Genomic DNA, 17,390 nt, shown 5'->3' on the forward strand with positions numbered 1-17,390 from the left:
CCATATCATGCCATAAAAACTGACCAAACTCCTTTGCCATGAAGAAAAAAACAGGAACCCATTACTATACTCCGTGCCATGCTATTGCCCGGGGTACCATTGCCCATACCATGATGCGAAAGAAAAACGTGCCGAGGAAAGAATCGAACTATGCATCTCGTCGAGTGCGTTTCGTTTTTTTCTCCTCATTGGCCGGCCGTTCAAACCCGTAAAAGGTAGCCGTCTCCGACTTGTTCATGGTGGGCGCCTTCTCCAACTTAGCCTGGAGCACGTCTGCGTCGACGTCTCGTCCGGTCAAGTTGGTGAAGTCAGCGGAGAGATTGAACCACTTGTTACCGCGCTGACGGGCCTCGAGAGTGGCCAGGGCCTTGCACTCCCATTTGGTGAAGACCTTGTCGGCTCGCAACTTCTTCATCTCCGGAAACTCTCTGGCGTAACTGTTGATGATGGCGTCTTTCGGTCGGTAGACCTGGACTTCCTTCTTGGGTTCGAAGGGTTCCATCTCGGCCACCTCAGAAGATCCGGAAGATTCATAGCCGGAAGAACTGCTTGAGCTGGGCGCCGACGAGCGATGTTCGGGGAGAGAGTCTGCCGCTTTACTTTAGTTAGCATAGATAGCTCTAGACTGAATAGGATTCAAAAGATATTACCTTCAGTAGCTCCGGTGTTGGGAATGATGGAGTCAAGCCAGGACCCATTAATACCACCGGCCCCGTTGAGGCTGTCGGAGAGTTTAAGGCTGCGATTCTTGAACGCCTTATCCAACTCGGCCTTTCCCTTCTCGAACTCCGAAGATCGCGACAAGATGTCATCCAACATCGTGGGGTAGCGGCGCATCTTCAGGAAGTAGAGCTCCCCGATGATGTCTGTTGGGATGCCTCCGTCGTCCTTGGCGAGAGAAGTGAGGAGCTGGAATCGCTCCTTCGCGTCTTTGACGGGGCGCTGGAGGATTTTCGAGATCATGTCCCAGCTATGGTTCATTTAAATTAGTAGTGTACTTATAGTAAATCAAGATTCGTGTATTATACTTGTTAAGCCCCGTTGTGGGTATTGATTGATACGGGTGCCATGTGGTAATTTTTTACACATCAGGTATGTTGGAGAAATGGAAAAGGTAGATGAAGATGGAAGAAGTAAGATGCAATGAATGATGGGGATAAATATTAAATGTACTTACGTCCAGTCCTTCGTCTTCATCAGGCATAACACGCCATCGGCATCGAAACTCCAGTCGCTGGTATCACTCATGATGATATGGTAGCCTTTGATCACAGAAAAGGTGATTAAGTCAGTACACTCTTTAGGGACAAGCTGGTCTTCATGGGATCTTTCAACAAAAATACCGTCGTTAATGGATTGGACGCTGATGGAGTCCATAGGCTTGACGCTGTCCGATGTGAGGGGGCGTTTGTTGTAGAAAGCCATTGTATTTAAGATGATTTGATGAAGTAAGTGTTTGAGGTGAATAAAACGAGTCGATATTGGGTGAAAGTAAAAAATGGAAGTCGGTGACGAGAAGGTTAAGAACGTTGTGGGAGAAAAGATGATAAAAGGTGGATGAAGAATGAAAGGTGGGATGAGAAGTGTTAAATGTTAGATGTCAAATAGTTGTAGGGTGGGATGCTGTTAAATAGAATCGTAGACGGTCACGTACCGAGTACTGATTGAGCAGCAGTAAAAAAGGATTAAATAAAATTGTGCAGGCGGTTGGTGTTAAAAAGGTGAATATATAGAGGTGTGGGGCGTCTGCCGGGAGTTGTATATTGTATAAAAGTTGACGGAGCAGGAGGTGACGGACGGAGGCCGGGTACCTAAGTACCTACCTATTAAGGAGGCAGGCACGTAAATTGATGTGTAGGTAGGTACCTATGTATATGGTACGTATATGGTACAAAGTACTTTCGTTGGCTTTTTGTCCCTTATATTTATTTTTCTTCATAGTTTACTGATCCTTAACCTGGGTCTCCATTTAGCATATGGAGGTTCCTCTGATCCGGGGACCAGATGGTCGACAGCGCCTGTATGTAGTAATCCGGGATGAACTTGATCAAGGCTAGTGATGCCGCACATCTGCATCGTAGTTTTCAACTCATCCGTGAGTACTTTGATAAACCAGTTAGCACTTCTTCTTTCTCGAGATATCATAGGACAGACTTACTATTGACGAAATGTTCAATCCCCTCCTTTCCATAATTTAGGCCAAATAAAAATCCTCGACCAATTCCTACCGCCCGAGCACCCAGACATAACGCCTTAAAAATATCAGTTCCCCTGGTGATGCCGCCGTCGATAAACACCTCCATCGTTTCAAAAACTTGTGGGCAGCATTTCTGCAGCTCCAATAACACTAATATCGTCGCAGGGACCGTGTCTAAGCTCCTGCCACCATGGTTCGTAAGATATATCGCGTCAACCCCAATCTCCATGGCCTTCACTGCATCCATCGACGTCTGGATACCCTTCAACACGATGGGTAAACCAGGGGTATGCTTCCGCAACCAAACGATATCATCCCAAGTCATAGACGCGTCAATAAAATTACCCATCAACCTCCCCAACGCACCCCCCTTTTTATCATTCTTAGCCTGCGCCCCAGACATAGGCGCCTTCATATTCTCATCCGACTTAACACGTTCATCCGCCTCCCTCTTCCCAATAACAGGGGCATCGATCGTCAGAAACACAGCCTTAACGCCACGCTCCCTCACCATCTTCAGCAACGCCTCCGACTTCCTGCGATCCTTATCAACATACAGCTGAAAAAACACCGGAACCACCCCTTCCCCTCCCCCCTCCCCATTCCTAACCATCTCCCCCGCCTCCTCCTCAACAGCATCCATAACCTCCGCAAGCGGAAACGAGCAGCTCGTCGAAACACACTGCGGAACACCCACCCGCTGACACCCCCTCCCCAGCTCGCGCTCCCCCTCCGCGTGGAAAATCCGCCCCATCGACGTCGGCGCGCAGAATACCGGCGCCCGAATCCGCTGGCCTAACATCGTCGTGCTGAGATCTATGTCTGCTACATCACGTAACACACGTGGGCGGAGCATGATGTCGTTGTACACGGACCCGTTGCGGTTCTTCGTCAGACAATCTGTTGCGGCGGAGGAGACGAAGGCCCATGCTTTAGGAGTGAAGCTTGCTTCGGCTGCGACTTCGAAGTCGTGCGCGTTGAGGAGACTTTCCAACGGCGGTTTTGCTGGCGGCTTCTGTGGCGACATCGTGGGGGCTTGTGCTGGGAGTTTAGTCCAGTTTTCTGTTACGCTGGTGCTGTCGAGTGTGCCTATCCGACTGGATGCCGGGAGCGAGGTCTTGATTAGTGATGGCGAGTGGACTTCCGTGTACGCGGGTGTGGCGTCGCGGCCGGCGTGCTGGAGCAGGACGGCGGTGCCTCCGGGGTGTTCTGGCGCGAAGTGGGTTAGGTCGTAGACTATGTTGTCGACGACGAGCCAGAGGTCGGTGGGGGAGTTGTGTTGGGATATTTCGGCTGCGGTTATGGATCTGTCGCCTTTTCCCACACCCATATCTACGTACGTCCTAAGGCCTAGCTTTCTTGTGGCTAGGAATGGGAGCTCTCTATCGGAGTATATTTCTAAATGTGAAAGCCGGCCTATGTATGCGGTGGGTACCTAGGGTTCTGTATTGACCTCAATTGTCAGAGGCTATCCTTTAAGGGCGTTAATGACCAAGCACTTACTAGAGATTTATATACCTATATCGATCTCTTATATACGCCCTTAGAAGTCGGCGGAATGATTACCGAAACGTGGAGAAGCATTGCCGCCTTCCCCACACGCCTATCGATCCGGGGTGTCCGCTTCCCCGCGTTGGCATCTCACGATGTCTCATTCCGATGATAAGTGCCTACGATATACCGAATACCTATATTTATACGAATTTTATTAATAAACGGAAGCAGATTATTTGCCACTAGTGCTGTAAGTTTGCCGTTGCTGATGCATTAGTGCTATAGGTCTAACAAGCTTTATCAAGCTCAAAGGAGTGAAGAAGCTTTACTATGTATATCTCATACAAACCGCAGTACAATCAATCCTCGGAGAACGCATCGGAGATCTATAATCCTGGTTCATACATCAACAAGTCGCCTACATATCAAAGCACCCCAATCTGTCTTCCCCTAAATCGTGCTTTGATCCGGGAAAACGGGACATTATTGTAAATCGCGTGCAGTCGCGTGAATTCGTCGAGATGGACATACCTAGCGTAGGTAAAGACTTAAAAATCGATTTTATATCATAAAAAAGCCTCCCTGCACCTCCTATTCATAAGCCCCGAATTAATCCCACTAGTCATCCCTCTCCGCACCCAGGTCCTCGCGATTAAGAAACGCAATAAGAGGTATCATATGCAAGACACGCCGCCGAGACGCCAGAACCCGGGAAAGAGAAACGCCGTTACCCTAGATATATGTACAGAGAATTTTCGTATGTTGAGGTTTTGAGAAAGGGATCTCGTTCCACGAGCTTCATCGCTCGCGATATCATGGCCGGCACTGGTGTGTTGTCGCTGGCAACACGTAATGTGTATTCACGTACCCGGGTACGGACGGTAAGATTGGAAGTGCGGAGGGGGCGGCGGGCTGAACTGGGAGTATTCTGACTGTGGGGGCGGTGTTGGATTCGAGATCCAGGTGTACGTCGCCGGGTCGTCGGCAGGGTTCAACCCGTCTCCGGGGGTGATAGGTGATACTATGTCGTCTTCGTTCGGTTTCGGTGATATCGGAATAAACGTAGTCGTCGCTCTTCCTTGTGGATGCATATCCCTAGGTACAGTAGAAACCGGGTCGTAACTAGCTTGTGGCGGCTGCGGATAACCCGTAACATGCTGCATCGAATCTGTCTGAATCATTTGTGGAGGTAATTCCCCATAAAAGTCGGACTGGTATTGCGGCTCGGGTATGCCTCCTGGGTATACGCTAGAGATTCTGTAATCTCGGCCCGGATAGGGGGGCGAGCCTTCCATCCCTTTTCCTTCCATCTGATCGTCCCTTACTCTCCGAAAACGTCGCCACAGGAAGAAAATGGCAGCGATGATCAACGCGAGTCCGGCAACACCGCCAACTACACCGCCCGCGATAGCCCCGGTTCTCGATTTACTACTATCTGCTACTGGAACTGGTGTGGACGAGGATGATGCGCTACTACTTGGAAATACCGTAACAGTTACTGGAATAGTCGGGTCACTGTCCGTGGGTTCGGGAGCGGTACTGGTATCACTTGTCGGTGACCAGCCTGGTGGCGGGCTGGTTGCAATCGTACTGGATCCTGCGTCTTTGCCGCACGCTAGAAAACTAACCCCATTCAAGTTCTCGAAGAAATTTGCATTGTACAAGTACGTTACACAACGGGGTTTCGCCGTGTCATTGCTACCCTCGACTTAGTTGAAGAGGCCAGGAAGAGGCGTGGATAGTCTTGGACTTACCAGATAAGTGTCCTAGGATCAGACGAATATGTCGCTGATCTGCTTGATTCAATGCACGTCGTCGGCACTCTGCAATCGCGACGGTTTGCTTCGCCACAGCATCCTGCGGCGTTTGCAAACTGGTTCTCATAACAGTACTCCCCATTGTTACAACTAATCGCCGACTCTACTAAGAGTTAAGAGCTTCTCACGAGAAGGTTAGGTGAATTTAATAATCTAAAATGACGACCTACCATTGACATTGCTAACTGGATACCCGCACGTAGCAGCAGACGTGACAGTAGTAGTTTGTTGCCTTCTCCGAAGGTCGATATCGAACGGCATGGCCCCCGGCGGCGCAGTCGGTTTCGGCGGAATCCATCCTACAGGATCTTTTTCGGCGGCAGCACCACCAACGGTTGCAGTGTGTCTGGCCGGACCCCAATTCCCAGCATCGCGACGGCCCCCGGACCAGAACAGCAAACCGGCATCAACAAGAGCGATCGCATAACTCAAGGTGGCCAGCCTGAGGGCGGATGTCATGTTGGGTGACGGAGCGCAACAATTGACACCATTCGAAGAATGGAACAATCGTATAAGCAACGAAAAGAAAAAGAAACGAAACCAAAAAAAAATAAAAGGCAGGCAGGAATTAAAAAATCCGAAAGGGGGGGCCACAGGCCGTAATGGAGGGGGGTGCGGACGAGCCGCTTTTAACCTGTCCAAAAGAATCGAGTGCGGCGAACACTTTTTTTTGCACCTGCCGGGACCGGCTACGAAACTACCCAGTGAGGCTTCAGCTGAGACGAGATCCCCACCTCTGTAGTATGGCTGATGAGACCCTGGGATTACTGGATGAGACCCTGGAGGGTGACTCGTGCGACGTCAGACTGGGGCGGAGCTCTCACCACCGGTACATATGTAGACTCTAGTCTCTAGAGAGCGATGTAAGCAAGCCCAAACACATCCATACATACATATAATCACTCATGTATGGATGGATGGATGTAGGTATGTATCCCCCGGGGCTTGCTAGGTACCTAATATTGATGACCAACCGCGTGAACTGGTTCGATTCACCCGAACGAGCACACCAATCGGCCGGGCTTGTGGAGTTTCTGGAGTTTTAAGGAACTTTGGGAAAGATGGGACGGGATGCTCCCGCAGATAAAACGCCGCAGCTTACAGCTTACATACAGGTATAGGTACTATACTGTATGTATGTACTATGCATGTGCGAAAAGTATTGGCAACCCTTTTCTGTTCCTGTGCGTCAGTTGTCTCATTATTTATAATGATAAGTAATAACCGGCGCCGGATTATCTGATTATGAGCATGTCACTCGCGGGGGAAGAGAGACAAGACAAGACACTGGCAGAGAAACTGAGAAGGAAGCACAGGATGATGGATGATCTGGCCCTAGTTAGATCTTTAGCGGCGTTGAATCCAGACATCCAAACATCCAGGCTTTGCCAGATGAGCAGCAAGCCGTTCAGCCGGGGAGGTGTTTTGCGGCTAGATCCAGATCAGGCCAGAATTCTAGCCGTGTTGTGGTACCTAATTACTACTTGCCACTTTATTGATGCAACCAGGCGACATACGTTTAGGTGGAGGTGTGCGAGATGCATATTGCCATAGTCCATGTTACGCTATGACTTAGTATGATGATAGTGGGCTGGGAGGCTGGCTGGGAAAAAGGAATTAATTGACTCTATTCCGTTCTGTTCTGCTCTGCTCTGTTATTCTCTGTGTGCAGCGTCCGTGTGCGGTGTCTCAACCCCGCAAAGGCGAGGGATTGAAAAGGCACGATCTGCCGAAAATCTTTCCTTGGAACTACTGTCTGAAATAAATTTAGTGGTTTGTGATAGTCCAGTTGATCGGAGCCGAGGTGAAATGGTGTCAGCTTTGGCAGCTGGTATCCGTTGCTGACGGGTGAGTGATGATCTCTCCTATTCGGGCAGGTCGGCGGCACGGCGTTTGGTATAATAGATCGACCGCCATCCTTCCTCGAATGCCATCCCCGAGGAACTTTACAAACGTTCATTAAATGCCACGATCCGATATCTAGGTATTTTACTTGACTTCTACACAGTTCACGAGAATTTACGCCATCATTGGCAATATGTTCGAATCCGAATAAAATTTCTTCACTAAATCAATGAGGAGACCAGCATAGGAAGGAGTATGCAGTCAGCCTTGACCGCTAATTCCAACCTGTTTCATCATTACCTAGCACATACAAGGATATAAAAGACCCTAATCACTTGGTAGTTTGTTTGATAGAGCGAGTGCGAACTTGATAAGTGACTTGAGGATTTGAGCCAAGCAGATATCTGGTGGGAGACGGATACCTACCTAGTTACCTATTACCTACCTAGGTCAAGGATAGGTCAACAACAAGAATCCATTGATATAGTGAGTTAAGTCATAAAGTTGTTTAAGAACTCTTAAAATAGAGGATGAGTCTAAAAATCGATGACCCCTCGTCATCAAAAATCTTGCTATCGTGCCTAGGTACCTAGTAAGCCTTTCTATATCTAACAGATCCACTTATGGGCCACCTTCGCGATATAAATAGGTAACTAACTGGAGTTGCTTTTTACACAGCTGCCGCTGACGCTAACTCAGTTGGCAGATACCGCGATTTAATATGGGGATTGATTGAGAGTATGAACCATATTAAATACAAATTCCACGCGTAGCTAACTCAACACAACCGGCAAGAAAGTGAAATATACAGGTAGTAGTAGACCACGCGGGTTCGTACTACTGTAAACTGACATGGGGAAATTTTTGGATAAAAACCAGTTTGATTGAGTGAAAACATAATGGGTTGTTGTCTAGTAGAAGTTTGGTCGGACCGGAGTTCGATCCAGGGTTGGTAAGTAATGATCGGTAATAGTAATGGAGATGGGACTATAGAAATAAGATAGAATAGTGCCGGGTAGGCTTCTTGTCCTATTTCAACTGCCATCCCTCAACCAAGGCTCGCCTTTGGATCTCCGTGCAGATTCATAACCTAACCTGCATCATCTTCCCGAGAAGCGAGAGGCGACTCGTTCAGAGGCCAAGTCCGAATGTCATTTGGGGGATGGGTCTCATCGTTGCTGATAGGGGATAGGGCCCCTAGTACCCGATTCAGCAAGCGAGGACGCCGATTATCACGTCGGTATCTATGCAGGACTCCGGAGACCCGTGCGGATCGATTTGGGGCCTATGCGCCACGATGCGACGATCTCTTACGTACGCCGGTGGTGAGCGGTAGACGGCCGGCCCCGAAGCCAACAGCAGCGTAGTCATACCATGCTCTAGATACTGTGGCGAAGACTTCGGAAACAGATCTTCTCAGCGTAGAGGAGCAGAGAGAATTTGAATTGGAGGGCTACCCCGCCAAGGACCAGGAGCTATTGGTCAAGTAGGATTAGGGCTCAGTCCGTAGAAGTTCGTGAGAGCCCATGAGAGGTCCTAGGTAGGCATGTTGGTTGCTAGCACTGGAGTAGAGTAGATAAGAGTTCATTCTCATACTCGTCGAGCAAGAAATACCCGTCTGCGATTGGTGCTTCATCCGTCTAGTAAGTTATTTCGTCTCCCGAGCGAGTTTATTCTTAGTCATTTCGACCAATCTTGACCTGACATCTTTTCCAAGTTCTTTGGTTCCGCTTCGCGATAGCGAGACGTTGGGGGAGCCAGGTTAGATGTCTCGATGGATATAGATAGAGAGAATTAGAAGCTCAAAAGAATATGTAGAATGCGTTTTGATATTTCCGCTATGACAGGCGTAGATATTACATAGCTTTGGAATATCCAAGATCGAAGAGGAGACCAGTGTATGTTAGGTCGTTTTCTCATGATAGTAATGTTATAAATAAAAAGCTAAGCTCATTTCTTCAAAGAGTACAGGGCTGGGGTGCAAGACAAATATATATGTGTGTTGTCCAAGACAAGAAAGAAATATTTAGGTTTGAAAATGCTCTCGAAAGCACCCTTTCCTTCTCAGATAGTGCCTTCCAATAATCTCTATAGGCAGGATTTGGTGAAATATGGGGGTCAATCTACTCAAATATTCTCAAATTTAATTTGGATCGTTATGAGCGACTAATAGGCAGCAGGCGCAGGTAGTGTTTCCAAAGTTAATTTATCGTAACCTCCCCCGAGTTCTTCGCACCCCCTTATCCGTACTATGAACAAAGGTAAGTCCTTCTGTATCGGCCGAAGCACGCGAAAGGGGCGCCTGGTAGTCAGCAGGGCTCGGATCAACTACACCAACTACACCAAGAGGGTATATTAAGTAGATTGATCCTAATCCACCAGATCCTCTCGTAGAGTAGATTATGGTATACACTAATAGCTATTGGTGGACGTTAATTAATTAGTATATTACAAGATTAGGGGCCCCCTATTTACAGTTAATTAGTACAGTTTGTTCGATAAAACTATTCCCACTTACGCTATTGTTACTTTTTATACTCTCAAGCCATACCTTAAACCACTCCGCAAGTTCCTCGTCGCTTATATCGTTAACCTTACTATCGATTATATCGTCCGAATAAGGAAAAAAAATAAGATCGATATTTTTAATTACTTTAACCCGGATTTAAAACCGTAAAACTTAACATATAACGATCGTTTACGTATTTATAATATTACGTAAAAGTATTATTATACGTTTTATAATTAAAAATAACTTTTCGTATTTTACTAACATTAATTATATAATAAAAAAGTTAAACGTTATTTTAAATAATTTTAAGTATTTATTTTTTTAATTATATTAATATATAAAAAAATCGCGAATTTTATTATCGTTAAATTTTAAATTATTAATTTAATATTAATATTCGTTTATTTCGTTTAAAATAATTAATATATTATTTTTTATTAAATTATTATAATTATTTTCGTAAAAAACGGTAAAAAAGTTAAATTAATAACGTTATTACTTAAAAAATGGTTTATTATTTTAACGTACTTTTTTTTTAATAATAATAAATTATTTTATAAAATTATAATATTAAATATTTTATATATATTTAACTTTTATACGAGTTTTAATAATTCATTTAAGTTTATTTTTTTATTAAATTTTAAATTAAATTTATTTATAAGTTAAATAAAATATAATAATAATATAATAAATAAATATATTATTAAATTTTTTATAATAATTATTAAATTTTATTTAAAATAAATTTATATTAATTTTTAAATATTTATTATTAAAGTATTTATTTATTTAAAATTTATAATTTTCGAATTATTTTATTAAAAATTCGTAACTTAAAAATATATTTTAAATATTACCGTATAAATTAATTTAATTTTTTTTACGTTTTTTAATTATTTTATTTCTTTTTAATAATCGTATAATAAATTTAAATAATTTTAATATTTTCGTAAAAACTTTAATTATTTTTTAATTATAATTAATTAATATATTTTTAACTTTATATATAAAAAATTTATCGTTAATTTTTCGTTTATTACGATTAACGTTTTTCCATTATTATTTTTAAATTAATATTAATTTTTTAATTTAATTTCGTAAAAATAAAACGTATTTTATTATATAATAAATAAATAATTCATAAATAAAATTATTTAAAATAACGTTATATATAATTTTTTTCGTTAAATTTATTAGTTTTTATTATTATAATAATTAAAATTTATTAATTAATTTATTTTTTACGAATATATAATTAATAAAATTATAAAATTTATTAATTAAATTTTTTTAACGTTATTTATCGTAATTATTTTTAAATAAATTATTTTTAAAAGTTTTAACATTATTATTAAATATTAACGTTTTAATAATAAAATTAAATACGTAATTAAAATAATAACCACGCCGTTTAAATTTTTTAAATTTATACGCGTTATTAATTTTTATTATTATCGTATTATTATTTAACGCGTTATTTAAAGTAAAATATTTTATTTTATTATTAATATTATAATAATTTATAATATTTATAATATAAATAATAATATTTATAATATAAATAATAATATTAAACCTCGTATATATTTTTAAAATTTCCGAAATTTTTAAAATAAATTTATAAAGTTTATTATTTTCGTTATAAAAAAAATATATAATATTATAAAACGCGTAACGATTAAATAATTATTACTTATTAAAAAATAAATATATTAAACTAAAAAATTTTCGTAAAGTTTATATTATTTTTTTTTTATTCGATTTAAATAAATTTCGAATACGTTTTTTAATTTATTTATTAAATATATTAATACCGTAACGCGTAATAAAAAAGTTTAAATAATTAAAAATTTTACGTAATTTTTAATTTTTAACTTAAAAAAAAAATAAATTATTTTTAACGATATATTTAAATAATAATCGTTAAAAATAAAAACGATTAAATAATTTAATAAACGTATTAATAAAAAATTATTTTTTTTAATTATTAACTTTTAAATTTATTATTTCCACGATTTTTTTAAAACGTTTTTTTTTTAAATTTATTTTTAACTTAAAAAATTAAAAAAGTTTTATTAAAAAAAACCCGAATATTATAAATTTTATAAAAATAATTAAAAACGTTTTATATACCGTTCGTATTAAAAACTTTAAATTATATCGTTTTTTTTTTAATATAACACGCGTAAATTTATCGTTATATTTTTAATAAACTTTTAATATTATATTCGTATAATTAAATTTAATTACGCTTTTTTTTATTACGTTTAATATAAATTTACTTTTTATAATAACGAAATAATTATTATTTTTTTTTAAAAAATAACTTAAAAAAATTATAATCGATTTTTAATTTAAAAATAAATTCGAATATAAATATTAAATTATTTTCGATTAAAATAAATTTAATAAATTACATTAAAAATAATATATTAACGGTTAATAATAATTTAAATATATTAAATTATTAAAAATTAAATTTAATAAAATAAAATTTAAAAAAATAAATATTTATTAAATTAATTAAAATTAATAATAACTTTTTATTTAAAAATTTATAAATTAATATATTAAACGATAAACGGTTATATATAATAAATTAATATTTTCGTAATTTAAACTTTATTAATAATTCGAATAAAATTAATAAAATTAAGTAATATTATAAATTTTATTTTTTATAATTACGTTTTAAATATTACGTTATATATATATTTATATATATATAAAAATAACTTTTTTTAAAAGTTTTAATTTAATATAAATATTAATATATATAATATTATATTAATTATTAAAAATTTAAAAAATTATTTAATCGTAATATTTACTTTTAAAAATATATAATATAATTACATTTTTTATTTTATTTAAATTTAATATTAAATAAATTATTTTTAATAAATATTATATATATTAAAATAATAAAAAATTTTTAATAATTATAATAATATATTTTAATTAATTTTAATTATTTAATTAAATACGTAATTATAATATTCGTTATTTTCGAATAAATATTTTATTTAACGTTATATATATTATTAATTATAACTTTCGCCACGTTTTTAATTTATTAATATTATTATTAAATTTATTAATAAATATTAATAATAAAATAACATTTTTATTATATTTATAATTAATTAATTATATTAATTTATTAATTTAATTTACGATAATTTTAAATTAAATTAATTATTAAATTAAAATAAACTTAATGAAATTAAATTAAATTAAATTTCTTAACAATGGGTATATACTAGTGGATTAACGTTAAATTAATTCGAGCCCTGGTAATTAGTTTAAGGTACTAAAAATATAATGTTAAATCCACCTTATATATGTAACATATATACATTAAACCTAATTCCCAAATCATTTAAACGCCCATGGTAGTTAAGTCATACCCCTGGATATGGTGCATGACAAGCCCATTCATAGGGAACCTGAAAGTAATTCCCTTAATTTTCTATTCTGATAGTTAATATCGCATTCTACTATCATAATAGTAAGTACTAGCAGACTTTCAGAGAATTCTTACATGTATCTTCCGCGTCAACATAAACATTGGTGTCGTCTTCATCGAATGCAGTATTCATATTGAAGATACCCTCTGAGAAAAGATCGTTCTCTAGGGAGCCCGATCCATTCACAGGGGGTAACGGGTCCCAGTCAATCATAGAAATAGGACCATGGGGGTTTGTTCCAAGATTACTTAGATAGTTCGTGTTAGTGTCGCGTAACATCGGTACCGGTACTGGTAGGAGGTCGGTATTGGGGCCGATAGCTTCAAATTCTAATGGTGCGCTTTGAGTGGCCGTGTCAATAGCACTCGTTAGTAAACCCATGATTCTGTCCCGTAGATCAGAATCTTGAGCCATTTCTGGTATAGTATTTATACTAGCTTCGAAGACTCCTTGAATTTGAGTGAAAACAAGAGGAAGAGGCGGCTTCTCGTAGTCTTGGTTTACGATCAGTAAGACTTAGCTCAGAAGTCAAGTTAATCGGACCTCGGACTTACAAGGCGTAGCTGGTCTGTCACGCCCAGGGAACAAGACATCCCAAGCGCGGAACCATCGCTCTTCATCTGAAGGATTATCGTGGCCTCTGCGATTCCTTTTGAATGCCTGCTGCAGGTCGTTCCATATTTGCTGAGACATGCCTTCTCGTTCTATCCCTTCTGACCTGGGACACCTTGGATCTTGCGCTAAGTGGTTGTGAAGCTCATCTGGGTTATCACAAATTTTGCCACATCGAGAACATTGATGTAGGAGATGGACCCGTTGCAGGTGACGCCTTCTCTTTAATTAGTTTATCTAGGTAATCACGGGAGACCGATGTACTGACTTGTAGTGATTGAATTCTTTCCATCCGGGACCTCCGCATGACTTATATCGAGATTCAGCCCTCGGCCCGTATCTAGTTCCGTCAAATTTGTAATATGCACAAGCATATCTCTTTCGGGACAACTCTGGAGACAAGCGACGGGAAACCACAACTTGATTATCTTCCTCATCTCCTTCATTCACTTTGCTATCCCCTAAGCCACTTGGAGAGGTCTCATTCGTCCCCCTTTTTCTTTTCTTAACCCTAGAGCCTTTCCCATCATAATTTGGGATATTAGGGCGATCAGATCCATGGTTATTACTCTGCGAAATAGCCCTATACCCGTAGACTTGTGCCTGGCGATGTGGTGGCAGTTGGAGTAAGTAGCTGATGACTTTTTCTCCCAATTGCGCGTCAGATGAAAATGCCTGTCTGATGGCCTGATGTAAGTCATCAAACGGATCCGCATCTTCATCATCATCTTCGGACGACGTTTCTGTTACAGAGTCGGTATCAGATAGGTCCAAATGTTCCAGGCTGCTAGGTAATGTCCAAAAGCGAGCTCCGAGTCCATGAAGAGCGGCTGGGTCTACCCGGTTTTGTTTCGGAGGACCTGCACTTCTGATACTTTCTGTCTGTTTGAGCTCATCATCTTGAATGCTTGGGGTCCCCGAACGACTGAGCCTTATGGATGCCGTCTGCACAACAAATGTCGATCCTGAAGCTGTTGAACCATATGATAAACTAGGGCATGATAAATCACGTTTATCTTGTTCGTAAGATGGTGGGCGAAGCCTTCCAGAGTAGCCCAATGGCTAGATTAATATATATGTTAGTATAGGTTGCATCCTATTAGTTTAGTAAGAAAATATAGGGGTTCGGGTCAGGGGTTAATTGCCTTTCCAACGTTGTATATAACCCCCAACAAGTAATTAATGTACCACTTGTATCTCCCCATGCTAGGCTCACCCTTCGTCACGCTCTTTATCTCGCTATTTCGTACGCGAGCAAACAAATTTTGGTCGTCCCATGGACTATAACACATTATGTCTCCGGAGAAGATACCCCATGAAGTCCGGTAATGATCAGAAGGCTTTTCTTCTTCAACTTGTTTCATGATATCATCGTTAGTGGTTCTTGAACCTATCTCAACTACCACACTATCCGTGACGTCGGCCTGGATCCAGGGCGACATGATGATGATGACTAATTATGGACCTAATCGAGGATATACAGCAAACGGAGTAAAGCCGAGATGGAAGCGAAAATACGACAATGTCATTATATAATATATAAGCTGGTAATCCAAAAAGAAGAAAAACAAATCGAATTGGGAAATAGGTATTACGGATTTCTGGGGGCACAACTTGATTAATCCAATCTTTACACCCTGCGCGCGACGATTTCTAAATCGAGCAGCGCATTTGCGCCGGTATTATGTCGGATGAAGGCCAGCCGGTGAAGGGTTATGTAAGGCTGTGTAACCCGAACTTTGGATCTTCAATTGATTACCTAATCACCGATGCCTACCTGCTAGGTCTGTACCTTTACCGTGGGAATATATGAGATTATCAATATATTTATGGGATGTATACTTGTAGTAAGTATGGGTATATGTCGGAAGAAGCTTATTATCATCTTATGTTAGGGTTTGTCGTAACTGTTTGTACTCACCCAACATAACGTCTGCTCCTGCCTGTTCATTCCTTCATAAGTATCAATAATTCAAAGTAACTTCCAAGCCGTACTAGAGAAATGGTTAACTCGTCGGCCTTCTAATTGTTTATCATTTGATAGCCGAAGATTCTCGGTTCGAGTCCGGGGTACGGTGCTACTTTTTTTTACTCTTTCAAATTTCAGAGGCTACCTATTCAAATACCCATCCATGCCTACATTTAGCTATTAGCATTTTCAATTGAGTAAATACACCCAACTGTTGAAACGTATACCTTATATTCTATTCAAGTTTTATTAAATATTTTATGGACTTGGATCTTATTGGTCCCTTCTAGATATTACTCCCAATAGAGCTATCAACCTAGGGCTACGAGAAAATGCGACTGGTAGCTACTTCAAGAGCTTGGAACGTATGTCCTATATAGCCCCAAGATTAGTCGGAATTTTTTTCTTCTTTTGAGGGGAATCTCTTAGATATCAAATAATTTCTTAGCACCTACCCCTGAGTGACAATAAACGATACACGAGGGGTAGAAAAGGGGCAACCCCTCAAAGCCTATAAGTATCTAGAATCAAGAGGGATCATTAAGTGCTATACTAACTTGAAGGTTATGTGAATACTTCTAGTAAGCATTAATCAACCATTGTGTAGGAGCAATCCTGTAGGAAAGATTGGTGTATCACCATACCCCTATCCATGACTTCAACCACCGACTTTCAATAGCGATATTACAACTCCAAGTATGGGAATGGATCATATTGATCAATTGCCTAGGTATGTGAGTTCAAAGCTGCCGTGTTGAGCTGAAAGATAACTTATGGAAGTTACTGTCATACATGCTTCACTATCCCACTTAGTTAACGTGAGTTGGGCCTAACGTTTACTTCATATCTTATATCTAGGGGTAGTTGAAGTATCACTAACACATATAAGCGCAATACCAAGTCATTTAAGGTAATGAGTATATGGTGAGGAACACCAGCGCATGCTTCTTTGAATACTGCTTGGTCATATTGACTGGCCTTAAGATTAGCTACGGCTGGACCTCCTTCGTAGAGAGGTAGGTATAAACAGATATAAGCAGCTTCTTGGTTATCATCCAACAGGATATCTAGAGGAGGCCGAAGAACTCAACCTATCTCAGCTCTCACATATATATTCCATAGCTGTATTATACTAATAAGGGTTAGTAGCTCCCAAATCGGCATGTCCATCACCGGATTCAGTTGACACAGATGTATCATAGAGAGTGAGTACCAATTCTAGCTTAACCTCCTTCAATTCTCACCTAGACTGCTACTTCAAATACGACAACGAAGAAACTCTAAGAATAGTTACACCTAATCGAGCTGACCTCCTACCTACACCCTCATAACTCCGACAAGGAAGGTGGTGATAGCAACACACAACCTTATCTTCCAGAGTGAACGGTCAGTCAGTTAGTCAGCTTATCTCAGCTCCGGCTACCCTCAAATTAGGCCGTAATCATCTTAATCTAACCCTCATCAGACGACC

General features: G+C 39.7%; 4 protein-coding genes and 1 non-coding gene across 5 annotated transcripts; 1 reads left to right on the plus strand and 4 right to left on the minus strand.

Moving 5' to 3' along the window:
• Positions 1 to 82: 82 nt before the first annotated feature.
• Positions 83 to 1,680, minus strand: GGS22DRAFT_38010 (uncharacterized protein). The gene is made up of 4 exons (XM_047966943.1): positions 1,344 to 1,680; positions 1,178 to 1,262; positions 651 to 970; positions 83 to 594 (listed from the first exon to the last, which is right to left on the minus strand). Exons 1-4 carry the CDS (start codon positions 1,423 to 1,425, stop codon positions 149 to 151), a joined length of 933 nt encoding a protein of 310 aa, XP_047817090.1. The 5' UTR covers positions 1,426 to 1,680; the 3' UTR covers positions 83 to 148.
• GGS22DRAFT_37978 (FMN-dependent dehydrogenase-domain-containing protein) lies at positions 1,681 to 4,141 on the minus strand. The gene is made up of 3 exons (XM_047966942.1): positions 3,701 to 4,141; positions 2,159 to 3,640; positions 1,681 to 2,102 (listed from the first exon to the last, which is right to left on the minus strand). Exons 2-3 carry the CDS (start codon positions 3,525 to 3,527, stop codon positions 1,936 to 1,938), a joined length of 1,536 nt encoding a protein of 511 aa, XP_047817091.1. The 5' UTR covers positions 3,528 to 3,640; positions 3,701 to 4,141; the 3' UTR covers positions 1,681 to 1,935.
• A 410-nt stretch (positions 4,142 to 4,551) lies between these two features.
• Positions 4,552 to 5,967, minus strand: GGS22DRAFT_190574 (uncharacterized protein; the record flags this gene model as incomplete). The annotated part of the gene is made up of 3 exons (XM_047964996.1): positions 4,552 to 5,389; positions 5,446 to 5,611; positions 5,679 to 5,967. 3 exons carry the CDS (start codon positions 5,965 to 5,967, stop codon positions 4,552 to 4,554), a joined length of 1,293 nt encoding a protein of 430 aa, XP_047817092.1.
• A 7,283-nt stretch (positions 5,968 to 13,250) lies between these two features.
• Positions 13,251 to 15,392, minus strand: GGS22DRAFT_195450 (uncharacterized protein; the record flags this gene model as incomplete). Its single annotated transcript, XM_047965668.1, has 5 exons — positions 13,251 to 13,340; positions 13,396 to 13,832; positions 13,893 to 14,167; positions 14,219 to 15,012; positions 15,105 to 15,392. The coding sequence occupies 5 exons, from the start codon at positions 15,390 to 15,392 to the stop codon at positions 13,251 to 13,253; spliced, it is 1,884 nt and encodes a 627-aa protein (XP_047817093.1).
• A 546-nt stretch (positions 15,393 to 15,938) lies between these two features.
• Positions 15,939 to 16,028, plus strand: GGS22DRAFT_t98. The gene has a single exon. It is a non-coding gene; the product is annotated as a tRNA-Arg (tRNA).
• Positions 16,029 to 17,390: the final 1,362 nt, after the last annotated feature.

This window comes from Annulohypoxylon maeteangense, assembly GCF_022496945.1.
Source record: "Annulohypoxylon maeteangense strain CBS 123835 unplaced genomic scaffold GGS22scaffold_13, whole genome shotgun sequence".
Taxonomy (NCBI): Eukaryota; Fungi; Ascomycota; class Sordariomycetes; order Xylariales; family Hypoxylaceae; genus Annulohypoxylon; species Annulohypoxylon maeteangense.